This window comes from Anolis sagrei, chromosome 13 (genome assembly GCF_037176765.1).
Source record: "Anolis sagrei isolate rAnoSag1 chromosome 13, rAnoSag1.mat, whole genome shotgun sequence".
In the NCBI taxonomy this organism is placed as follows: Eukaryota; Metazoa; Chordata; class Lepidosauria; order Squamata; family Dactyloidae; genus Anolis; species Anolis sagrei.
Genome location: NC_090033.1, coordinates 1,824,640 through 1,851,622, shown reverse-complemented (window position 1 = coordinate 1,851,622; position 26,983 = coordinate 1,824,640). Strand labels below are relative to the sequence as shown.

The window sequence follows — 26,983 nt, the reverse complement described above, 5'->3', positions numbered from 1 at the left end:
TCACAACAATTCAAAATAGTTTAAAACTCTCCGGCATATAAATATTAAATTGAGAAGTAAACATACATTTTTTGTAATCTTTGAAGACCTAGACACAATATTCCAAATCAGAACAAAGGAAATCGCTTTTTTTCTGGCCTTATTATTCTCTTAAGAGCTCAGCCAAAGATAAATAAATGCTAATCCAATATTGAGGAAGGTGGACTTTGACTTGTGTCAAGCAAAAAGCAAAGCAGCGTTGTCTTAAACGATTCAGGAATAGAAACCGCTGGCATGCTTTATTGAACAGCGTAGGATTCAGTTCACTGGACTTGGTTGGACTCAGCATTGCTCTCAAATATTTTTAGTACCGATCAGAACTGCAATCCAATGGGATCAAGAGGAGTGCCTGACTCATCTGGCGCTCATTCAGATGACCTTTTAAGAAAGGCGAGATCTTCCCTGTTCCAACTGCAGTCCGAGTTCGGGAAGGAGGACACAGCATTAAACGAGAGTTGAATGAAAAGTAATGCCTCCACCTTCGTTACTTGGGTTTGGATGGGAATATTTTAATAAATCAAACACAGAATGTGCTCTTTAACGACCACTATTCACTTTCCCACATAATCACCAGACAATTGGATACATTTCTGCCAACAAAGAACGAGTTTTCTGAAGCCGTCACAGAAAAAGTCGACACTGTTTCCGCAACCAGCGTCTCACAGTTCTCTCAACATCTTCATCAGAAGCGGAATGATGTCCCCGCAGATCTTATTTCATTATCAAGAACAGATGGAAGTCAGATGGTGCTAAATCTGGAGGATGTCGTACGGTGGTGAGATCCAGTCTCTGAAGATTCAAGTTTGTGTGCTTTCATTTCAGGCGTCAGTATTCTGGGTACCCATTGTGCACAGATCTTCTGATAGCCAAGCAAAGCAATCATGTGACCCACACGTTCTTGTGAAATGCCGATTAAGCTTGAAATTTCACTCTGAGTGAGACAACAATCGTTCTGAATCAATCTGTCAATCTTTTGCTTGTGAAACTCGGTGGTTGCTGTCACAGGACATCCAACTCTTTGTTGTCACGCAAGGCAGATGTTCCCACCTCAACATCTTTAAACTTACTCACTAAACAATGCACAGTACTCAGAAGAAGACAAGAGTGAGACCAATATATTCATAGAAGTTGACAAGAGTATGGTCAATATATTTCCTACAAGTCAGTGTCTTTCCAAGAAGAAGACGACAAAAGTGTGGTCAATGTATTCTTACAAGTCAACAAGAGTATGGTCAATGCATTTCCTATAAGTCAATGTATTTCCAACAAGAAGACAAGAGTGGTCAATGTATTCTTACAAGTCAACAAGAGTATGGTCAATGCACTTCCTATAAGTCAATGTATCTCCAACAACAACAGTATGGTCAATGCATTTCCTATAAGTCAATGTATTTCCAACAAGAAGACAAGAGTATGGCCAATGTATTCTTACAAGTCAACAAGAGTATGGTCAATGCACTTCCTATAAGTCAATGTATGTCCAACAACAAGAGTATGGTCAATGCATTTCCTATAAGTCAATGTACTTCCAACAAGAAGACAAGAGTATGGTCCATGTATTCTTACAAGTCAACAAGAGTGTGGTCAATGCATTTCCTATAAGTCAATTGTATCTCCAAGAAGAAGAGTATGGCCAATGTATTCTTACAAGTCAACAAGAGTGTGGTCAATGCATTTCCTATAAGTAAATGTATCTCCAACAAGAAGAGTATGGCCAATGTATTCTTACAAGTCAACAAGAGTATGGTCAATGCATTTCCTATAAGTCAATGTATCTCCAACAAGAAGAGTATGCCCAATGTATTCTTACAAGTCAACAAGAGTATGGTCAATGCACTTCGTATAAGTCAATGTATCTCCAAGAAGAAGAGTATGCCCAATGTATTCTTGCAAGTCAACAAGAGTATGTTCAATGCATTTCCTATAAGTCAATGTATCTCCAACAGGAAGACAAGAGTATGGCCAATGTATTCTTACAAGTCAACAAGAGTATGGTCAATGTACTTCCTATAAGTCAACGTATCTCCAACAAGAAGAGTATGGCCAATCTATTCTTACAAGTCAACAAGAGTATGGTCAATGCATTTCCTACAAGTCAATAGACTATGGTCAGTGTATTTCCTACAGTTCGTGAGAGTACAGTGAATGCATTTCCCAGCCGGGCATCTCCTTGGACGAAGCAAACTTCGTGGCCCCGTTTCCCATCTCTCCCGTTCCAGGGACCCTCCCTGTCCATCTCGCTTGCTGTTATTGTTGTTGCATAAATGGGCCGAGACACAGCTGGCTCCGCCACATCCTTCCAGGAGCACAGCTGTTTTGCAGCACACTTCTCTTTTTTCCACCTCTCCCTCCTTCCTCCATGAAACATGATACGGCTTGGCAACCTCTGATTTGGGGAAAAAAATGCTTGGCGTGTCAAACGGAGGCTTAATGTACAGTTTGACCACTCTTCTTCTTCTTCTTTTTTGTTTGTGAATTTCCATTGCTGCAAAGCCTGCAGCCCGGATTTCAGAGGGATTGCTTCTCCTGCTTCCAATCAGGGTCTCGTTCTTTTTTGACTCCATACGGTTCTTATTTAATTCAGGGAAGCCATGGAGTATTTGGGAAAACCGTCGGGGAATATTTTCTGTTTTTCTTTACTAGCCGATAGGCAGAGCGGTCAGCGTTATCAATGCGCCCGGCGTCTCTTCTGCCTTTCCGTGTTCTTGGTTCTGCTCTCGTCTTTTGGAGAAGTCCATGGAACGGAAGCTCCGAAAATTCAGGTAAGAAGAGACTCTAAGATGTTATTGTTGATTTGTGGGAAGAGAGAGAAAATAAGTGAGTCCCAGGTGCGTCCACACTGTAGGATTAATGCACTTTGACACCACTTTAACTGCCAAGGCTTAATCCTATGGAATCATGTCAGTTGTGGCCAATGAGTGCCTCAATAAACTACAAATCCCATAACATTGAACCTCAGTAATTAAAGTGGTGTCCAAACTGCATTAATTCTACAGTGTAGCTGCATATACACAAATCCACACATTTATACATGGATATTTATCTAGCCACACATTGTGTGTGTGTGTGTGTGTGTGTGTGTGTGTGTGTGTGTATATATATATATATATATATATATATATATTCTTTTAATTAATTTGATCAGTAATATGACCATTTCAAGATAGAACACGAGTAAAAAACAATGTATTATATATACCTATAAATACATACACACATATATATGCAATCACATACATATATATGGTATACCCACACACAGAAATATACACATACACACATACACATTTGCATCCATATATACACCCACACACATATATTTATGTAACTATAACACATACACACATATTAGTAAACACATATATATGGTATACCCACATACATGTGCATATATACACACACATACTCAACACACATGTGTATATGTATATATATATATACCCACACATATATATAATCATACAAACACATGTGTGATCCCCACACACATATACATTTACACCCATATACATACACACACATACATATACCCCCCACATATATTTATATATCTATAATACATACATATATATGGTATACCCCCACACACAAATATATACACACACATATATACACTTTCACACACACACACACACACACATATATATATACACACACACACATCTATATGTCTATAATAATACGTACACACACACACACATATATATATGCAATCACATACATATGCATGGTATACCCACACACACAAATACACACAGACATATACACTTGTAGCCATATATATACCCCACACACATATCTATAATACACACATATATGTAAACACATACATATATATGGTATACCTACACATACAAATATACACATACTCTCACACAGATATACATATATATACCCACACATATATTTGTATACCTATAATAAAAAGGTATAGGTAGTCCCCTGACATTAAGTCCAGTCATGTCCGACTCTGGGGTGTGGTGCTCAACTCCATTTCTAAGCTGAAGAGCCAGCGTTGTCCGTAGACACCTCCAAGGTCATGTGGCCGGCATGACTGCATGGAGCGCCGTTACCTTCCCGCCAGAGCGGTACCTATTGATCTACTCATATTTGCATGTTTTTGAACTGCTAGGTTGGCAGAAGCTAGGGCTGACAGCGGAAGCTCACGCCGCTCCCCGGAATTGAACCTGCGACCTTTCGATCAACAAGCTCGGCAGCTCAGTGGTTTAACCCACTGCGCCACCGGGGGCTCCTATACCTATAATACATATACATATATATGTAAACACACACATATATATGGTATTCCCATGCAAATGCACATACGCTCGCAAATATATATATATATTTATATCTCCACACACATATTTATATACCTATATACACACATATACCCATATGTTTATATACCTATAAAAATGTATGCACATATATATACCCACGTCTATTGTATACCCCTATGAGGGGCTGAACTCTCTTCCAAAGATGTGTGATGACAGCCTTGTTTGGTCCTTCTTCTTCAAGGAATATGATGGGCTTCCTCCCGGTCTCCCCCGGGGTATCCGCTCCTTCCCTCCTCGTCTGCACATCCGGAAGAAGCGCTACACCCTGACCCCGGGGCACCTCAAGTGGGACCACTTCAACCTCACCTACAAGTAAGGAGGCCTCACCTTCTGGGATCTCACACAGAGAGGAATACACCAAGGCTGGCCTAGAACTTGGTCCTATGTCTGTCCTTGTTCTCCTCCCTTGCAGGATCCTGTCTTTCCCCAGAAACCTCATCAACGAGAGCCAGACCAGGAAAGGTCTGGCGGCCGCTTTCCGGATGTGGAGCGACGTGACGCCCTTCGTCTTCCGGGAGGTGCCTCCGAGCCAAGAGAGCGACCTCAAAATCGGTAGAGTTGCATTTCATGGAGTAGGAAGGGAGACACAAATTGGGGCATTGGGGGGGGGGGGGGAATCTCAGGTTGTCCACACTTATTGCAGTCCAGGTAGGTAGGTAGGTAAACAGACATGTAGGTATGCAGATAGATAGATAGATGGATGGACAGGTAGTAGGTAGACAGGTAGATTGAATGGTAGGATAGACACATACATAGATATGCAGATAGATAGGATAGATTTTTTATTTGTCGTGTCAGCACAACCAGTCAATTATATTCCGTTTCTAACAGAACAAAGCAAACAAACAGACAAAACACAAAATTTGTGAGTTTGGTAGTTGACTAGATGTCCTTTAACCAGTCTCTGGCCCCTTGGAGTGCCTCTGGTGTTGCCGCAAGGAGGTCCTCCCTGGTGCATCATGTGGCGGGGCTCAGGTTGCATTGCAGCAGGTGGTCAGTGGTTTGCTCTTCTCCGCACTCGCATGTCGTGGATTCCACCTTGTGGCCCCATTTCGTAAGATTGGCTCTGCATCTCATGGTGCCAGAGCCAGTCTGTTCAGCACCTTCCAAGTCGCCCAGTCTTCCGTGTGCCTAGGGGGAATCTCTCATTTGGTATCAGCCATTGATTGAAGTTCTGAGTTTGAGCCTGCCACTTTTGGACTCTCACTTGCTGAGGTGTTCCAGCGCGTGTCTCTGTAGATCTTAGAAAACTATTTCTTTATTTAAGCCGTTGACATGCTGGCTGAGACCCAAACAAGGGATGATCTAGAGATGTCTCTGCCTTGGTCCTTTCACTATTGGCTGCTACTTCCCGGGGGATGTCAGGTGGTGAGATACCGGCTAGACAGTGTGATTTGTCCCGTGGTGTAGGGCACAGACACCCCGTGATAATGCAGCCTGTCTCATTCAGAGCCACGTCCACTGTTTGAGCGTGGTGAGATGTGTTCCACACTGGGAATGCATACTCAGCAGCAGAGTAGCACAGCGCAAGGGCAGATGTCTCCACTGTATCTGTATCTGTATATGTATAGGATAGATACACATGTAGATATGCAGATAGATCGATAGGATATATATACACACACATGTAGGTATGAAGCTAGATAGATACACACACATAGGTATGCAGATAGATAGGATAGATAGATGTCAATAGGCAGATAGATGGATACTCACATGGGTATGTAGACAGACAGGTAGGCAGGCAGGCACACAGACAGATAGGTAGACAGGTAGGTAAGTAGGTAGGTAGGTAGGCAGGTAGATAGATAAATAGATAGATAGATAGATAGATGCGTAGGTAGGCAGATAGATGGATATACATGTAGGTATGCAGATAAATCGACACAAGGTAGGCAGATAGACAGACAGACAGGAAGGACAGATGCACATACACATGTAGGCATGCATAGATAGATAGATAGATAGATAGATAGAGGTGTAAATAAGCTGATAGATATGCACATAGCTATGCAGATAGATAGGACACAGGTAGGCAGGCACACAGACAGGCAGAAATGCAGATAGGTAGATGCACAGGTAGGCAGATAGATGGATAAACATATAGGTATGTAGACACATAGGTAGGCAAATAGGTAGGCAAATAGATAGGAAGGATAGACACACGTAGATAGGTATGGATAATAGATAGATAGATAGATAGATATGCGCAAAAGTATGCAGATAGATAGGACACAGGTAGGCAGGCACATAGACAGATAGGTAGACAGGTAAAAATGTAGGTATTTATTTATTTATTTATTTATTTATTTAGATAGGTATATAGATAGGTATATACCTATGCAGATAGGTATATAGATAGATGCATAGGTAGGCAGATAGATGGATAAACATATAGGTATGCACATCGACACATAGGTAGGCAATTAGACAGATAGACAGGAAGGATAGATGGATGGATGGATGGATAGATAGATAGATAGATATGTGCATAGCTATGCAGATAGATAGGATACAGGTAGGCAGACACATAGACAGGTAGACAGATAGATGCATAGGAATGAAGATAGGTAGGCAGATAGACAGATAAGGATAGACACACATACATAGATAGATATGTGCATAGGTATGCAGATAGATAGAACACAGGTAGGCAGGCACACAGATAGGTAGACAGGTAGATGCATAGGTATGCAGATAGGTAGACAGGTAGATAAGACACAGGTAGGCAGGCACACAGACAGACAGGTAGACAGATAGATGCATAGATATGCAGATAGGTAGGCGGATAGACAGACAGATAAGAAGGATAGACACACATACCTAGGTATGCATAGAGAGAGAGAGACAGACAGGCAGACAGACACATAGGTATGCAGATAGATAGGGCACAGGTAGGCAGGCACACACACAGGTAGACAGGTAGATGCATAGGTATGCAGATAGGTAGGTAGACAGAAAGATAGTAAGGATAGACAAACATAAGTAGGTGAGCATTGATAGATAGATAGATAGATAGATAGATAGATAGATAGATAGATAGCGGCCTAATAGGCTGATAGATAGGTAGATAGATATGCACATAGGTATGTAAAGATAGGACACAGGTAGGCAGGTAGAAATGTAGGTATGCAGATAGATAGAGACAGATGCATAGCTAGGCAGAAAGAGAATATGTACATAAGTAGATAGATGGATACACATGTAGATGTGCAGACAGACAGACACATAGGCTGATAGGTAGGCAGGTAGGTGCAAAGTAGACAGGCAGATACACACAAAGGGAAAGGAGAAGGCGTGGGAGGGGAGAAAGAAAAGTAAGTGAGATGAGTTGTATTTTATCTTATTTTATTATCTTTTATTGTTTATTTATTTACTGTATTTGTATACTGCCTTTCTCAGCCTATTGGCGACTCAAGGCGATAGGCTTGTTGTATTTTTATGTTGTATATCTGCATTGTTGTAAGCTGCCCCAAGTCCCCGTAGGGAGATGGTGGTGGGGTATAAAGTTTTATATTATTATTATTATTATTATTATTATTATTATTATTATTATTAAAGTGCAATGTGGCTGCCGTTTCCCATATGCTTCGTATTCCTCCTTTCCTTTTGTCCTTCTCCCCCTTAGGTTTCTATCCCATCAACCACACCGACTGCCTGGAGTCCCAGATCCACCACTGTTTCGACGGCATAACGGGGGAGCTGGCGCATGCGTTCTTCCCGCAGACGGGCGAGATCCATTTCGACGACCACGAATATTGGATCCTGGGAGACACGCGGTTCAGCTGGAAAAAGGGTAACAAGGAGCCACGCCTGGAAGGCTCTGCAACCTGGAACGAGGGCTGGCATGGCTGCCACGCACGGCTCCGTTTCCCACACCAACATTCAAACCAATACACTAGAGCCAACGTCCAAGACTCAAACCAATAGAGCAATATGTCACAGGTCTCAATCTCATACCAATGCGCAAATGTACCCTTGCGCCATAGTCCCATAGGTTAAATCAGTCTGCCAACTTGCCAATGCCATAGCCCCATAGGTAAACCAGTGTGCCAACACACCAATATGGTTGGAATGTGTCCAGAGGAGGGCGACTAAAATGATCAAGGGTCTGGAGAACAAGCCCTATGAGGAGCGGCTTAGGGAACTGGGCATGTTTAGCCTGAAGAAGAGAAGGCTGAGAGGGGATATGATAGCCATGTATAAATATGTGAGAGGAAGCCACAGGGAGGAGGAGGGAGCAAGCTTCCTTTCTGCTTCCTTGGAGACTAGGACGCGGAACAATGGCTTCAAACTGCAAGAGAGGAGATTCCATCTGAACATGAGGAAGAACTTCCTGACTGTGAGAGCCGTTCAGCAGTGGAACTCTCTGCCCCGGAGTGTGGTGGAGGCTCCTTCTTTGGAAGCTTTTAAGCAGAGGCTGGATGGCCATCTGTCAGGGGTGATTTGAATGCAATATTCCTGCTTCTTGGCAGAATGGGGGTGGACTGGATGGCCCATGAGGTCTCTTCCAACTCTTTGATTCTAGGATTCTATGATTCATACCAATGCGCAAATGTACCCTTGCGCCATAGTCCCATAGGTTAAATCAGTCTGCCAACTTGCCAATGCCATAGCCCCATAGGTAGACCAGTGTGCCAATATACCAATATGGTCAGCCTCTCTATAGTGTTCTCAACTTGGGGGTTGTGACCGCTAGAGGGGTCGATCTGGTGTTGGAGAGGGGTCGCGCCACCTCCTCCTTCGTCCTCGTTTTGGGCTGCGCTTTTCAGCACGAAAAAGGCCGTGTTTGGCTTTCCTTGTGGTTTCTTGCAAAAAGAAACCAGATCTGTTTACATTTTGTGTTGCTTGCTGGCACCAGCGTAGTCAAACGTGGTCGTTTTGTGGACAAGCAGAGGCGCCCGTCTCCTTAAGGAGAGAGGCTTTCTTAAGTCCAAAATGCCATGTTGTCTTGCTTTGACAGCGATGAGCAAGGCTTCAGAAAACTACTGTTTATTTAGGAAAAGATAGAAAGCACAATGGCCCGATGCAGTTCAACTACTTTCTGAAACTGCATGATAGGTATTTCTTTAAAATATTCATTGCATTACAGTTCCCCAAACTCAGAAGAATTAATATCACTGGCCAACTCACATATAGGTGCCTCCAATGTTCGCCCTGTTTCTGGGTGTATCTGGACTACCAATTCCAAAAATGGCACTAGTTTCTCCTTATCAGCTCTAGTTTTTGAGATACAGAACATGGCTTAGAATACCACATGATAATCACATCTGTCAATCAAGCAAGCAGCCTTCTCCGAAGTTTCTCACACCAGGCATTCCTCATACCGAGGCCTTCTCACACTGAGAGCTCTCACAGACTGACACCTCTTCTCACACTGAGGCCTCTCACAGACTGACACCTCTTCTCACACTGAGGCCTCTCACAGACTGACACCTCTTCTCACACTGAGGCCTCTCACAGACTGACACCTCTTCTCATACCAAGGCCTCTCACAGACTGACACCTCTTCTCACACTGAGGCCTCTCACAGACTGACACCTCTTCTCATACCGAGGCCTCTCACAGACTGACACCTCTTCTCACACTGAGGCCTCTCACAGACTGACACCTCTTCTCATACCGAGGCCTCTCACAGACTGACACCTCTTTTCACACCGAGGCCTCTCACAGACTGACACCTCTTCTCACACTGAGGCCTCTCACAGACTGGCACCTCTTCTCACACTGAGGCCTCTCACAGACTGACACCTCTTCTCATACCAAGGCCTCTCACAGACTGACACCTCTTCTCACACTGAGGCCTCTCACAGACTGGCACCTCTTCTCATACCGAGGCCTCTCACAGACTGACACCTCTTCTCACACTGAGGCCTCTCACAGACTGACACCTCTTCTCACACTGAGGCCTCTCACAGACTGACACCTCTTCTCACACTGAGGCCTCTCACAGACTGACACCTCTTCTCATACCAAGGCCTCTCACAGACTGACACCTCTTCTCACACTGTGGCCTCTCTCGAAGCTCTCAGTGTTGGCCGAAGTACCTAGCCTTGCCTCCAATGTTCGCCCTGTTTCTGGATGTACCGTATATACTCGAGTATAAGCCGACCCGAATATAAGCCGAAACACCTAATTTGACCTCAAAAAAAACTAGGAAAACTTATTGACTCGAGTATAAGCCGAGGGTGGGAAATGCAGCCGCGAATTGTAAATTTCAAAATAAAAATAGATACTAATAATATTACATTAATTTTTGAGTTCGGCTGCATTGTACTGTTTTTTATAATACTATTAGAAATTTATAATACTAATAGAATACTAATTTTTGCCCGGGCTGCATTGTAATATTATTATTTTGGGGTTGGCCTATGCAGATAGATAGATGCGTAGGTAGGTAGGTACATACGTATGCAGATAGATAGACACACAGGAAGACAGGTGGACAGATAGTTAGGAAGGAAGGGTACACTCGTAGGTATGCAGATAGATAGATAGATAGATAGATAGATAGATAGATAGATAGAGGCGTAATCAGATAGATAGATATGCACATAGGTATGCAGATGGATAGGACACATACGTAGGCAGGCACAGACAGATAGGTAGACAGGTAGAAACGTAGGTATGCAGATAGATAGATAGATAGATAGATAGATAGATAGATAGATAGATAGCTGGATGGATGGATAGATAGATAGATAGATAGATAGATAGATAGATAGATAGATAGCTGGATGGATGGATGGATGGATGGATGGATGGATGGATGGATGGAATGATGGATGGATGGATGGATGGATGGATGGATGGATGGATGGATGGATGGATGGATGGATAGATAGATAGATAGATAGATAGATAGATAGATAGATAGATAGCTGGATGGATGGATGGATGGATGGATGGATGGATGGATGGATGGATAGATAGATAGATAGATAGATAGATAGATAGATAGATAGATAGATAGCTGGATGGATGGATGGATGGATGGATGGATAGATAGATAGATAGATAGATAGATAGATAGATAGATAGATAGATAGATAGATAGCTGGATGGATGGATGGATGGATGGATGGATGGATGGATGGATGGATAGATAGATAGATACATAGATAGATAGATAGATAGATAGATAGATAGATAGATAGATAGATAGATAGCTGGATGGATGGATGGATGGATGGATGGATGGATAGATAGATAGATAGATAGATAGATAGATAGATAGATAGATAGATAGATATAGCTGGATGGATGGATGGATGGATGGATAGATAGATAGATAGATAGATAGATAGATATGCACATAGGTATGCAGATGGATAGGACACATACGTAGGCAGGCACAGACAGATAGGTAGACAGGTAGAAACGTAGGTATGCAGATAGACAGATAGATAGACAGACAGACAGACAGACAGACACATAGGTAGGCAGATAGGTAGAAAATATGCACATAGGTTTGCAGATAGATAGATACACATGTAGATGAGACATTTGCATTGTTGTAAGCTGCCCAAGTCCCCTTGGGGAGATGGTGGCGGGGTATCGATAAAGTTTTATATTATTATTATTATTATTATTATTATTATTATTATTAAAGTGCAACGTGGCTGCCGTTTCCCATATGCTTCCTATTCCTTTCCTTTTGTCCTTCTTCCCCTTAGGTTTCTATCCCATCAACCACACCGACTGCCTGGAGTCCCAGATCCACCACTGTTTCGACGGCATTATTATTATTATTAGTAATAATAATAATAATAATATTTTTGAGTTGAGCTGTGTTATTATTTATAATACTGCTTATTGGTCAGGCTGCATTGTAATAATGATGATGATGATGATGATGAGGATAATAGGGTTGGGCTGTGTTGTAATAATAACAATAATAACAATAATAATATAGTATTATTTATATTAATATTATTATTTAATATTAATACTGATGCCGGGACACGGCTAACGCATGGCTCTGCTCTCAGGGGTGTGGCTGACGGACCTGGTGCACGTGGCGGCCCATGAGGTGGGCCATGCGCTGGGACTCATGCACTCCCTGGACCCCAACGCCCTCATGCACCTCAACGCCACCTTGACCGGGAAGAACACCATTTCGCAGGACGAGATGTGGGGGATCTACCGGCTGTATGGTAAGCACGACTGCGAGGAAGACATGCCTTAGGACATGCCTTCTTCCAAGATGTGCACCTGAACCCCTCTAATGTCAGCGTCTCCCCTTCCAGGGTGCAAAGACAGGCTGTTCATCTGCCCGTCCTGGCTTCGCAAAGGATACTGCCGGACGCGGAGGAGGTTCATGGCAAAGCACTGTCCGTACAGCTGCGACTTCTGCCTGGGTAATAATGCCCGCACTGGGCTTCCTGCCTATGTTCTTCTGGGATTTGGGGACTTTGGGGGCATAGTGTCTAGATCTAAGGAAGTAATGCTACCCCTCTATTCTGCTTTAGTTAGACCACATCTGGAATATTGTGTCCAATTCTGGGCACCACAGTTCAAGAGAGATGTTGACAAGCTGGAATGTGTCCAGAGGAGGGCAACTAAAATGATCAAGGGTCTGGAGAACAAGCCCTATGAGGAGCGGCTTGGGGAACTGGGCATGTTTAGCCTGAAGAAGAGAAGGCTGAGAGGAGATATGATAGCCATGTATAAATATGTGAGAGGAAGCCACAGGGAGGGGAGGGAGCAAGCTTGTTTTCTGCTTCCTTGGAGACTAGGACGCGGAACAATGGCTTCAAACTACAAGAGAGGAGATTCCATCTGAACATGAGGAAGAACTTCCTGACTGTGAGAGCCGTTCAGCAGTGGAACTCTCTGCCCCGGAGTGTGGTGGAGGCTCCTTCTTCGGAAGCTTTTAAACAGAGGCTGGATGGCCATCTGTCAGGGGTGATTTGAATGCAATATTCCTGCTTCTTGGCAGGGGGTTGGACTGGATGGCCCATGAGGTCTCTTCCAACTCTTTGATTCTATGATTCTATGATTCTATGACTTGGACTTCCAAATGGTTCATCAACTGGCACAGATTTCCAAGGAGAGTCCCAATGCAACCTTCTGAATGTCTCATTTCCTCTCTACTCCTCCCACTTTCCTTAATTCAAAGTGCAAATGGCGTTTGGATCAGTACAGAGGAAGAGACCATCCATGGGCAAACCAGTCCAGCCCCTGGACTGGTTTGCCCTTGGATGGTCTCTTCATATCATAGTAGGAAGTGACTCCAAGGGACATCCAACCCCTCTAGATGATAGATAGATAGATAGATAGATAGATAGATAGATAGATAGATAGATAGATAGATTTATAGAGTTGGAAGGGATCCCAAGGGCCATCCAACCCCTTTAGGTGATAGATATAGATAGCTAGATAGAGATGGATTCCTAGAGTTGGAAGAAACCTCAAGGGCCACCCAACCCCTTTAGATGATAGAGATGGATGGATGGATTTCCAGAGATGGAAGGGTCCTCACTGGGCCATCCAACTCCTTTAGCTGATAGATTGATTGAGATGTATGGATGGATGTATGGATGGGTTCCCAAAGTTGGAAGGGACCCCAAGGGCCATCCAACCCCTTTAGATGATAGAGATGGATGGATGGATTCTCAGAGTTGGAAGGGATCCCAAGGGCCACCAAACTCCTTTAGATGATAGAGATGGATGGATGGATTTCCAGTTGGAAGAGACCCCAAGGTCCATCCAACTCCTTTAGATCATATATTGATTGAGATGAATGGATAGATGGATACGTGGATGGATTTCTAGAGTTGGAAGGAACTCCAAGGGTCATCCAAACCCTTAATAGGACAGATATGGATGAATGGATTTCCAGAGTTGGAAGGAACCCCAAGGGCCATCCAACTCCTTTAGATGATAGAGATGGATGGATGGATGGATTCCCAGAGTTGGAAGGGACCCCATGGGCCATCCAACCCTTTTAGATTATAGATATCGGATATAGATAAATAGTTAGATAGAGATGGATGGATTCCTAGTTGGAAGGGACCCCAAGGACCATCCAACTCCTTTAGATGATAGAGATGGATGGATGGATTCCCAGTTGGAAGGGACCCCAAGGGCCATCCAACCCCTTTAGATGATGATGGATGGATGGATTTCCAGAGTTGGAAGGAACTCCAAAGGCCATCCAACTCCTTTAGATGATAGATTGATTGAGATGGATGGATTCCTAGAGTTGGAAGGGACCACAAGGGCCATCCAACCTCTTCAGATGATAGAAATGGATGGATTCCCAGAGTTGGAAGGGACCCCAAGGGCCACCCAACCTCTTCAGATGATAGAGATGGATGGATGGATTCCTAGAGTTGGAAGGGACCCCAAGGGTCATCCAACCCCTTTAGATGATAGAGATGGATGGATTCCCAGAGTTGGAAGGGACCCCAAGGGCCACCCAACCTCTTCAGATGATAGAGATGGATGGATGGATTCCTAGAGTTGGAAGGGACCCCAAGGGTCATCCAACCCCTTTAGATGATAGAGATGGATGGATTCCCAGAGTTGGAAGGGACCCCAAGGGCCACCCAACCTCTTCAGATGATAGAGATGGATGGATGGATTCCTAGAGTTGGAAGGGACCCCAAGGGTCATCCAACCCCTTTAGATGATAGAGATGGATGGATTCCCAGAGTTGGAAGGGACCCCAAGGGCCACCCAACCTCTTCAGATGATAGAGATGGATGGATGGATTCCTAGAGTTGGAAGGGACCCCAAGGGCCATCCAACCCCTTTAGATGATAGAGATGGATGGATTCCCAGAGTTGGGAAGGACCCCAAGGGCCACCCAAACTCTTCAGATGATAGAGATGGATGGATGGATTCCTAGAGTTGGAAGGGACCCCAAGGGCCATCCAACCCCTTTAGATGATAGAGATGGATGGATTCCCAGAGTTGGGAAGGACCCCAAGGGCCACCCAAACTCTTCAGATGATAGAGATGGATGGATGGATTCCTAGAGTTGGAAGGGACCCCAAGGGCCATCCAACCCCTTTAGATGATAGAGATGGATGGATTCCCAGAGTTGGGAAGGACCCCAAGGGCCACCCAACCTCTTCAGATGATAGAGATGGATGGATGGATTCCTAGAGTTGGAAGGGACCCCAAGGGCCATCCAACCCCTTTAGATGATAGAGATGGATGGATTCCCAGAGTTGGGAAGGACCCCAAGGGCCACCCAAACTCTTCAGATGATAGAGATGGATGGATGGATTCCTAGAGTTGGAAGGGACCCCAAGGGCCACCCAACCTCTTCAGATGATAGAGATGGATGGATGGATTCTTACAGTTGGAAGAAACTCCTAAGGATCACCCAACCCCTTTTATGATAGAGATGAGATGGGTGGATGGATTCTTAAGAGTTGGAAGGAACCTCAAGGGCCATCCAGTCCAACCATGCAGGAAAAACACAATCAAAGCCCTCCCAACAGATGCCCATCCTCTGCTGAAACACCACCATATTGAAAGGAAAGTTATTCCATTGCTGAACAGCAATTACCACCAGGAAGTTCTTCCTAATGTTTAGGTGGAAGCTCTCCCCCTGAAGTTTGAATTCCCTTCTGCTTTTGTACCGACAAGGATCACAAGGGCAAACAGACGCCTGGGGAACGCCGTGCCTGGAATGCTGTGCCAGAGCCAAAATTGCTCTGATAATATTTTGGAAGAGAGAACGGCCCTATTTAGCATTCCTTACTGTCTTCCTGATTGCGTTGCCGAAGGAAATCTGGAGAAAGTACATATTAGGGCTTTTAGGGAAGGAGGGAAAGGAGGAAGGAGAGAAGGAGGAAGAGAAAGAAGGAAAGAAAGTAAGTTAGAGAAGCAAGGAAGGAGAGAAGGAAATAAAAAAGTGAAAGGAAAAAGAGAGGGAAGGAAGGAGAGGAGGAACGAAAGATAGGGAGGAAGGAAGGAGGGAGGGAAAGAAGGAAAGAAAGAAAGGTAGAGAAGCAAGGAAGGAGAGAAGGAAATAAAAAAGTGAAAGGAAAAAGAGAGGGAAGGAAGGAGAGGAGGAACGAAAGATAGGGAAGGAGGGAAAGGAGGAAGGAGAGAAGGAGGAAGAGAAAGAAGGAACGAAAGAAAGGTAGAGAAGCAAGGAAGGAGAGAAGGAAATAAAAAAGTGAAAGGAAAAAGAGAGGGAAGGAAGGAGAGGAGGAACGAAAGATAGGGAAGGAAGGAAGGAAGGAAGGAAGGAAGGAAGGAAAGAAGGAAGGATGTAACCAAAGAGCAAAGAAAGGGAGGAAAGGAACAGGTAGAGATGGAAGAAAGAAGAGAAATAGGGAAAGGAAGGAAAGAGGGAAGGAAGGAGAGAAAGAGGGAAGGAAGGTTGGTCACAGCAACGTATGGCGGGTACAGCTAATAATAATAATAATAACAACAATAATAATAATAATCTTTATTTATACCCCGCCACCATCTCCCCAATGGGGACTTGGGGCGACTAGTATAGTATATATAGTATATATGGTATAGTATACTATAGTATAGTATTGCAAAAGTAGGGGAACAAGAACAGAAATAAGTCAAAAACACAACCACGTTAACTGCACATTTCCATGACACCGACGCTCCCATTTGTGGATTTGATCACTGACATCTTTGATTGACAGGTGCCAGATTTGTAACGTTCAGCTGGCCATCTTTTGCATTTTGTCGTTGCTTTGTCAATGCCAGATTTCCCTTTCCCGACGGTGGCTCCGACCGCTCTGCCTCCCAGGATGAAAACAAGGCTCGTCCCCGAAGGAAGGAACGTCACCTTCCAGTGCGGACGCAAGATCACCCACAAAAAGGGCAAAGTGTAGTAAGTATTTCCCCAAATGCCTCAACTGTCGGCTTGTATGAATACAGATGAGAGAGAGAGAGAGATTTCCTGAAAAAGTCAGGAAATCATATTACGTACTACGATTTTTGTTTCTGAGCTATAAATGTCACCCCAAGTTTGCCCTTGCCTGCTTCAAAAGAACATGAGGAAGAACTTCCTGACTGTGAGAACCGTTCAGCAGTGGAACTCTCTGCCCTGAGAGTAGGGACGCCGGGGGGGGGGGGTTGTAAGGGGTTGCCAGAGACCATCAGAAAACATATTATTTTCTGTTGGTCATGGAGGTTCTATGTGGGAAATTTGGCCCAATTCTATTGTCGGTGAGGTTCAGACTGCTCTTTGATTGTAGGTGAACTATAAATCCCAGCAACTACAACTCCCTAATGTCAAGGTCTATTTCCCCCAAACTCTACCAGTGTTCACATTTGGGCATATGAGTATTCATACCAAGTTTGGTCCAGATCCATCATGCAGTAAGAGCACCTAAAACTTCAGAGAGTTTCTGTTCAACCATTTCAAAGCTCCCTGCTTGAGCGGTGATGGCATGATCATCAGCGTAGATGAAACTCTCTGTCCCTTTTGGCAGTGGCTGGTCATTTGCGTCAATGTTAATCATTGATGGAGCAAGCTTCGGAGAGCTTTTCTTCAACCATTTCAAAGCTCCCTGCTTGAGCGGTGATGGCATGGTTGTCAGCATAGATGGAACTCTCTGTCCCTTCTGGCAGTGGCTGGTCATTTGTGTTAATGTTCAACATGGATGGAGCAAGATTTGGAGAGCTTCTGTTCAACCATTTCAAAGCTCCCTGCTTGAGCGGTGATGGCACGATTGTCAGCATAGATGAAACTCTTTGTCCCTTCTGGCAGTAGCTGGTCATTTGTGTCAATGTTCAACATGGATGGAGCAAGCTTTAGAGAGCTTCTGTTCAACCATTTCAAAGCTCCCTGCTTGGGCGGTGATGGCATGATCGTCAGCATAGATGAAACTCTTTGTCCCTTCTGGCAGTGGCTGGTCATTTGTGTAAACGCTAAACACTGATGTTACAACCTGGTTTCCCCTGTGATAGGCAGTAAGAACACCCAAAGCTTCAGAGAGCATGATTTCAACCATTTCAAAGCTCCCTGCTTGAGCGGTGATGACATGATCATCAGCATGGATGAAACTCTCTGTCCCTTCTGACAGTGGCTGGTCATTTGCGTCAATGTTCAACATTGATGGAGCAAGCTTCAGAGAGCTTCTCTTCAACCATTTGAAAGCTCTTTGCTTGGGTGGTGATGGCACGATCATCAGCATAGATGAATCTCTCTGTCCCTTCTGGCAGTGGCTGGTCATTTGTGTAAATGTCAAACATTGATGGAGCAAGCACGCTCTCTTGAGTCGGGCCGTTCTTCTGTTTCCGCCATCTGCTTCTCTGGCCCTGGAACTCAACGAAAAAGCTCCTGTTTTGTAGCAATGTTCAACATGGATGGAGCAAGCTTCGGAGAGCTTCTCTTCAACCATTTCAAAGCTCCCTGCTGGGGCAGTGATGGCACGATCGTCAGCATAGATGAAACTCTCTGTCCCTTCTGGCAGTGGCTGGTCATTTGTGTAAATGTTAAACATTGATGGAGCAAGCTTCGGAGAGCTTCTCTTCAACCATTTCAAAGCTCCCTGCTTGGGGGGTGATGGCATGATCGTCAGCATAGATGAAACTCTCCGTCCCTTCTGGCAGTGGCTGGTCATTTGTGTAAATGTTAAACATTGATGGAGCAATCACTCTCTCTTGAGTCAGGCCGTTCTTCTGTTTCCGCCATCTGCTTCTCTGGCCCTGGAACTCAACAAAAAAGCTCCTGTTTTGTAGCAATGTTCAACATGGATGGAGCAAGCTTTGGAGAGCTTCTCTTCAACCATTTCAAAGCTCCCTGCTGGGGCAGTGATGACATGATCATCAGCATGGATGAAACTCTCTGTCCCTTCTGGCAGTGGCTGGTCATTTGTGTAAATGTCAAACATGGATGGAGCAAGCACGCTCCCCTGAGGCAGGCCGTTCTTCTGTTTCCGCCATATGCTTCTCAAAAAAAAAGCTCCTGTTTTGTAGCAATGTCAAACATGGATGGAGCAAGCTTTAGAAAGCTTCTGTTCAACCATATCAAAGCTCCCTGCTTGAATGTTGATGGCATGATCGTCAGCATAGATGAAACTCTCTGTCCCTTCTGGCAGTGGCTGGTCATTTGTGTAAATGTTAAACATTGATGGAGCACGCTTCGGAGAGCTTCTGTCCAACCATTTCAAAGTTCCCTGCTTGAGTGGTGATGGCACGATCATCAGCGTAGATGAATCTCTCCGTACTTCTGGCAGTGGCTGATCATTTGTGTCAGTGTTCAACATGGATGGAGCGAGCACGCTCCCCTGAGGCAGGCCGTTCTTCTGTTTCCGCCATCTGCTTCTCTGGCCCTGGAACTCAACAAAAAAGCTCCTGTTTTGTAGCAATATTCAACATGGATGGAGCAAGATTTGGAGAGCTTCTCTTCAACCATTTCAAAGCTCCCTGCTTGGGGGGTGATGGCACGATCGTCAGCATAGATGAAACTCTCCGTCCCTTCTGGCAGTGGCTGGTCATTTGTGTAAATTGTAAACATAAACATCCAGTAAGTATATTGAAATTGTGGGAAAGCAATGTATGGGGACACAACCTATCTACTGAGGAACTCTCTTTTTATTAGTCAAAATATATGATTGATTGGTAATTTTACATTTGCGCAATGCACTGCGGCTGACACATGAATATGTCGCAACACAGAGTTTGGAAAGTTCCAGCTGGACGGAACCTTAGAGAACGCTTTGTTCCTTTGCGTAACCCAACAGCCATTTTTTTCCCATCCAGACGACAAGCGAGTAGAAACCAACTCAGATTAAATTCCAGACAAAAAGAGGGCGAATTTATCACAGAGGAAGAATGTGCTCTTTGCTCAGACGAAATATGGCATTTCCTACATTTTTAAAGTAATTTTCCTTGTCACGCAGAACTCCCACGATCAACAGAAAATACTGGAAGGGTTTGGTGGGCATTGACCGTGAGTTTGGGAGTTGTAGTTTACCTACATCCCGAGAGAACTGTGGACTCAAAACAATGATGGGTCTGGACCTAACTTGGTACGAATACAATATGCCCAAATGTGAATACTGGTGGAGTTTGGGAAAAATAAACATTTGGGAGCTGTAGTTGCTGGGATTTATAGTTCACCTACAATTAAAGAACATTCTGAACTCCACCAACGATAGAATTGAACCAATCTTGGCACACAGTTCTCCCATGACCAACAAAATACTGGAAGGGTTTGGTGGGCAGTGTCCTTTGGTTTTGGAGTTATAGTTCACCTACATCCCGAGAGAACTGTGGACTCAAAACAATGATGGGTCTGGACCAAACTCTACACGAATACTCAATATGCCCAACTGTGAATACTGGTGGAGTTTGGGGAAAAATTGAATCTTGACATTTGGGAGTTGCAGTTTCTGGGATTTATAGTTTACCTAAAATCCAAGAGAATTCTGAACTCCACCAATGATGGAATTGAACCAAACTTGGCACACAGTTCTCCCATGAACAACAGAAAATACTGGAAGGGTTTGGTAGGCATTGATGTTGAGTTTGGGAGTTGTAGTTCACCTACATCCAGAGAGCACTGTGGACTCAAAACAATGATGGGTCTGGACCAAACTTGGCACAAATACTTAATATGCCCAAATGTGAACACTGGTGGAGTTTGGGGAAAAATAGACTTCACATTTGGGAGTTGCAGTTTCTGGGATTTATAGTTCACCTACAATCCAAGAGAATTCTGAACTCCACCAATGATGGAACTGAACCAAACTTGGCACCAAGTTCTCCCACAACCAACATAAAATACTGGAAGGGTTTGGTAGGCATTGACGTTGAGTTTGGGAGTTGTAGTTCACCTACATCCAGAGAGCACTGTGGACTCAAACAATGATGAATCTGGACCAAACTGTACACGAATACTCAATATGTCCAAATGTCACTATTGATTTTTTTTTGTGATTTGAAATTTTTTTATTGTTTATTGATATTGTGTTTATTGATGTTTTGTTTGATGTACTTTGGACACCAAATTTGGACACAAGACACCTCTCAGGCCAACGAGTGACCATCACTCATAAAAACATGGAAAAACACAGCAGAAGAGACTTTAAAAATTATATATATATATATATACACACACACACACACACACACACACACACACATAGATACATATACACACATACACACACATACATACACATGATAATGCATGCGCAAAACCAAATATATATGTGCAAACACACATATACACAAATATATACACACACAAAACACATATACACAGACTGGGCCACAGCAATGTGTGGCAGGGGACGGCTAGTAGATAGATAATTTTGTAGCAGCACTATTGCCCACCCCGCTTTTGGAAACCTCCAACCAGCTGGACCACTGTAAGTAACTCCTCCTTTCTCTCCTCCCTTATACAATATCACAAAGGACGACCACCTCACCCGCTTCATAGGAACCTGCTACACAACAGGAGCTTCTTTGTTGAGTTCCAGGGCCAGAGAAGCAGATGGCGGAAACAGAAGAACGGCCTGCCTCAGGGGAGCGTGCTTGCTCCATCCATGCTCAACATCTACACAAATGACCAGCCACTGCCAGAAGGGACAGAGAGTTTCATCTATGCTGATGATCGTGCCATCACCGCTCAAGAAGGGAGCTTTGAGATGGTTGAACAGAAGCTCTCCGAAGCTCTAGGTGCCCTCACTGCCTATGACAGGGAAAACCAGCTGATCCCTAATCCATCTAAAACACAGACATGTGCCTTTCATCTCAAGAACAGACAAGCATCCCGAGCTCTGAGGATTATTACCTGGGAAGGAATCCCACGGGAGCATTGCAGCGCACCCAAGTACCTGGGAGTCACTCCGGACCGTGCTCTGACCTACAAGAAGCACTGCCTGAACATCAAGCAAAAAGTGGGTGCTAGAAACAATATCATACGAAAGCTGACTGGCACAACTTGGGGATCACAACCAGATACAGTGAAGACATCTGCCCTTGCGCTGTGCTACTCTGCTGCTGAGTACGCATGCCCAGTGTGGAACACATCTCACCACACTAAAACAGTGGATGTGGCTCTGAATGAGACATGCCGCATTATCACGGGGTGTCTGCGCCCTACTCCACCGGAGAAATTACACTGCTTAGCTGGTATTGCACCACCTGACATCCGCCGGGAAGGAGCAGCCAATAGTGAAAGGACCAAGGCAGAGACATCTCCAGCTCACCCCCTGTTTGGATATCAGCCAGCACGTCAACAACTTAAATCTAGACATAGTTTTCTTAGATCTTCAGAGACACTCGCTGGAACACCTCAGCAAGCGAGAGTCCAAAAGTGGCAGGCTCAAACCCAGCACCTCAATCCGTGGGTGATACCAGATGAGAGATTCCCCCCCTGGGCACACAGAGGACTGGGTGACTTGGAAGGCGCTGAACAGACTGCGCTCTGGCACTACGAGATACAGAAATGGGGCCACAAAGTGGAATCCTCGACATGCGAGTGTGGAGAGGAGCAAACCACTGACCACCTGCTGCAATGCACCCTGAGCCCTGCCACATGCATGATGGAGGACCTTCTTGCGGCAACACCAGAGGCACTCCAAGGGGCCAGAGACTGCTCAAACGACAGTTAACCAAATACCAAATTTGCAAAATCTGTGTGGGTTTTTTAAAAATCTGTTTGTTTTGTTCTGTTAGAAATGTAATACAATGTTCTGGTTGTGGATGACACGATAAATAAATATCCTCCCTTCTTCCCTTTCACAACCATGCAGTTGGTACAAAGAGAAGGAGCAGCTGGAATATTCCTACCCAGGCTACCTATTCCTGAACGAGGGCCAGATGAGCATCATCGCCAACGCCATCAACGAGGGAACCTACACTTGCATCGTGAAGAAGAAGGCCAAGGTCCTGACCACCTACTCCTGGAGAATCCGGCTGAAGCAATAGCTTCAAAACCTACACCGAGTTGGACTTCTTCCTCCTACTCAAGATGGGTGTATTTTACTAGGTCCTTGTGATTCCAGTCATGAAAGCCTTCGACAATACATTGGATGTGTTTTCTTTCCATCCCGTAATGGACAAAGACACTTGAACCTTCTCAACCCAGAGGTATGAGGGTTGAATGAAAAGTAATGCCCCCACCTTCGTGACTTGAGTTTGGATGGGAATATTTTAATAAATCAAACGCAGAAATAATCCTTAAAATGTGCTCTTTAACTACCACAATTTCAACAAGTAGATAATTAATCAATTATATATATATATATATACACACAAACACACACACATATATTTATGTATATATAATAAAGTTTGAAATAATAGTAATATAAGCTAAACTAATAATAATAATAAATAAAAGAAAAAAAATAAAACACACACACATGTATTTATATATATATAATAGTTTGAAATAATAATAAAAACTAAACTAAAATAATAATAATAAAAAATAATAGATAAAAAATAAAACACACACACATATATTTATATATATAATAAAGTTTACAATAATAATAAAAATTAAACTAAACTAAACTAATAATAATTATTATTAAAAGAAAAAAATAAAACAAAGACACACACACATATATATAATAAAGTTTGAAATAATAATAAAAACTAAACTAAAATAATAATAATAAATAAATAAAAGAAAAAAATAAAACACACACACATATATTTATATATATAATAAAGTTTAAAATAATAATAAAAACTAAACTAAAATAATAATAATAATTAATAAATAAAAGAAATAATAAAAACTAAAATAATAAGAAAAGAAAAGAAAAAATAAAACGAACACACACACATATAATAAAGTTTGAAATAATAATCATAAATACTAAACTATAATAATAATAATAATAATAATAATAATAAATAAAAGAAAAAAATAAAACACACACACATATATTTATATATATATAATAAAGTTTGAAATAATAATAAAAACTAAACTAAAATAATAATAATAAATAAATAAAAGAAAAAAAACACACACACATATATTTAATAATATATTATTATTATATTTTATTATTATTATATTATATAATAATATATTATATTATATTAATATAATATAATAATAATATATAATAATAATATATATATTATTATTATTATATGGCACTAAAAGGACAATTTTGTGTCGCTGTTGCCTCTTTGAGGGTTCGAATCTCATCGGAAAGGCTCTCCCAACTTCTGGAAAATTGTAGGAAACTTTATGACATTTGATGCAGAATTGCAGCCTTCTCCCAACAAAACCAGGCGGCGGAAATAAAGAGCGTCGGGATGTAATTTAGGTGAAGAGGGCAGCGGCATCCTCCTCGAGAAAGGTCCCCGTTGCGCTAAACATCCCTTTCTCAACCTATCATTACTCCACCCGCTCGGGGTTTGGGACTCAGCCCTGTTTACTTACATCATTTTGGGGAAAGCAGAATGGCCCCGTTTTGAAACCCTGACATCAGGCCTGGGCAAACTGGAAAGGAAGGGAAGGAGGAAGGAAAGGCAAAAGGGAAGGAAGGGTGGAAAGAGAAAGTGAAGGAGAAGGAAGAGGTAAGGAAGGAAAGACCAAAGGGAAGGAAGGAAGGATGAAAGGGAAGGATGGATGGAAGGAAAGGAGGAAGGAAAGAGAGAAGGAGGGAAGGAAGGAAGGGAAGGATAAAGGAAATAGAGAACGAAGGAAAGACAAAAGGGAAGGAAGGATGAAAGGGTGGAAGGGAAGGATGGAAGAAAGGAAGGAAGGAAAGGAGGAAGGAAAGAGAGAAGAAAGGAAGGAAGGAGGAAGGGAAGGATAAAGGAAATAGAGAATGAAGGAAAGACAAAAGAGAAGGAAGGATGAAAGGGTGGAAGGGAATGAAGGAAGGAATAATAGGAGAGAGGAAGGGAAGGATGAGGGAAATAGAGAATGAAGGAAAGACAAAAGGGAAGGAAGGAAAGAAGGAAGGAAGGAAGGAAGGAAGGAAGGAAGGAAGGGAGAAAAGGAGAGTGGGAAGGAGGGAAGAAAGGAAAGACAAAAGGGAAGGAAGGATGAAAGGGTGGAAGGGAAGGAAGGAAAAATAGAAGGAAGGAAGGGAGGAAGGGAAGGATGAAGGAAATAGAGAATGAAGGAAAGACAAAAGAGAAGGAAGGAAGGAAGGAGAAAGGGAGAGTGGGAAGGTGGGAAGAAAGAGGGAAGGAAAGACGGAAGGAAGGATGAAAGGGTGGAAAGGAAGGAAGGATGGAAGGAAGAATAGAAGGAAGGGAAGGAGGAAGGGAAGAATAAAGGAAATAGAAAATGAAGGAAAGACAAAAGGGAAGGAAGGAAGGGGAAAGGGAGAGTGGGAAGGAGGGAAGATAGAGGAAAGAAAGTAAGGGTGATAGGGTGGAAGAGAAGGATGGAAGGAAGGAAAAATAGAAGGAAGGGGGGGGAGGGAGGAAAGAAAGGATGAAGGAAGGGAAGGATAAGGGAAAGAGAGAATGATGGAAAGACAAAAGGAAAGGAAGGAAAAAGAGGGGGAGAGAAGTAGGAAAGAGGAAAGGAAGGAAGGACAAAAGGGTGGAAGGGAAGGATGGAAGGAGAAAGGGAGGGAGGGAAGGAGGAAGGAAAGTGAGAAGGAGGGAAAGACAAAAGGGAGGGAAGGACGAGAGGGAGGGGTGGAAGGAAGGAAGGGAAAGGGGGGATGTAAGTGAAAAGGAAGGAGGGACAAAAAGGTGGAAGGGAATGGAGGGAGAGAGAAAGAGGGAGTGAAGAAAGTGATGGAAGGGAAGACGAAGGAGAAAGAAGGAGAGAAGGAAGAAGGGAGGAAAGAAGGAAGAAAGGAAGGTCGAAAGGGTGGAAGGGAAGGAAGGAGGGAGAAAGAGGGAGGTAAGGAAGGAAAGGAGGGAGAAAGAGGGAGGTAAGGAAGGAAAGGAGGGAGAAAGAGGGAGGTAAGGAAGGAAAGGAGGGAGGGAGAAAGAGGGAGGTAAGGAAGGAAAGGAGGGAGGGAGAAAGAGGGAGGTAAGGAAGGAAAGGAGGGAGGGAGAAAGAGGGAGGTAAGGAAGGAAAGGAGGGAGAAAGAGGGAGGTAAGGAAGGAAAGGAGGGAGAAAGAGGGAGGTAAGGAAGGAAAGGAGGGAGGGAGAAAGAGGGAGGTAAGGAAGGAAAGGAGGGAGGGAGAAAGAGGGAGGTAAGGAAGGAAAGGAGGGAGGGAGAAAGAGGGAGGTAAGGAAGGAAAGGAGGGAGAGGAGGAAGGAAGGAGAGGATGGTGAGAGAGAGGAAGGCCTGAGAAAGGAGCCCAAGAGGCCGCATTTGGCCTCCCGGACTGGGTTTGCCCATGCGAACAGGCGCATGTTTTTACGTTTTCATACTCTTCTACAGATGCCACACCTGTGACAGGTAAAAATATGGAACAAGAAAAAATATGTTATACCCACAAGCATTTGAGGAAGATACATTACCAATCGATGCGGCTGTCCTTTTGCATATCACGTGCCACTCCTGATTCTCCATTTCATCACATTTTCCAGAATATTTGGAAATATTTCCTAAGTTTTCTTTGAAAAGCAGAGGCAAATGAGTTATTCCTCGGACAACGAAATATCCAACTTTCCCAAAAAAGGAAGGAAATGTGCAAAATGCGGTACCTGAGAGCATAGCGAGAGGTCCCGATCGAGGCCTCCAAAGCCTGGCGCTTGGGAAGGAAAT

General features: G+C 43.6%; 1 protein-coding gene across 1 annotated transcript; it reads left to right on the top strand.

Moving 5' to 3' along the window:
* MMP23B (matrix metallopeptidase 23B) lies at positions 1-23,499 on the top strand. The gene is made up of 8 exons (XM_060759032.2): positions 1-2,801; positions 4,564-4,694; positions 4,795-4,934; positions 8,011-8,178; positions 12,374-12,538; positions 12,632-12,742; positions 17,076-17,202; positions 23,084-23,499. The coding sequence occupies exons 1-8, from the start codon at positions 2,631-2,633 to the stop codon at positions 23,256-23,258; spliced, it is 1,188 nt and encodes a 395-aa protein (XP_060615015.2). The 5' UTR covers positions 1-2,630; the 3' UTR covers positions 23,259-23,499.
* Positions 23,500-26,983: the final 3,484 nt, after the last annotated feature.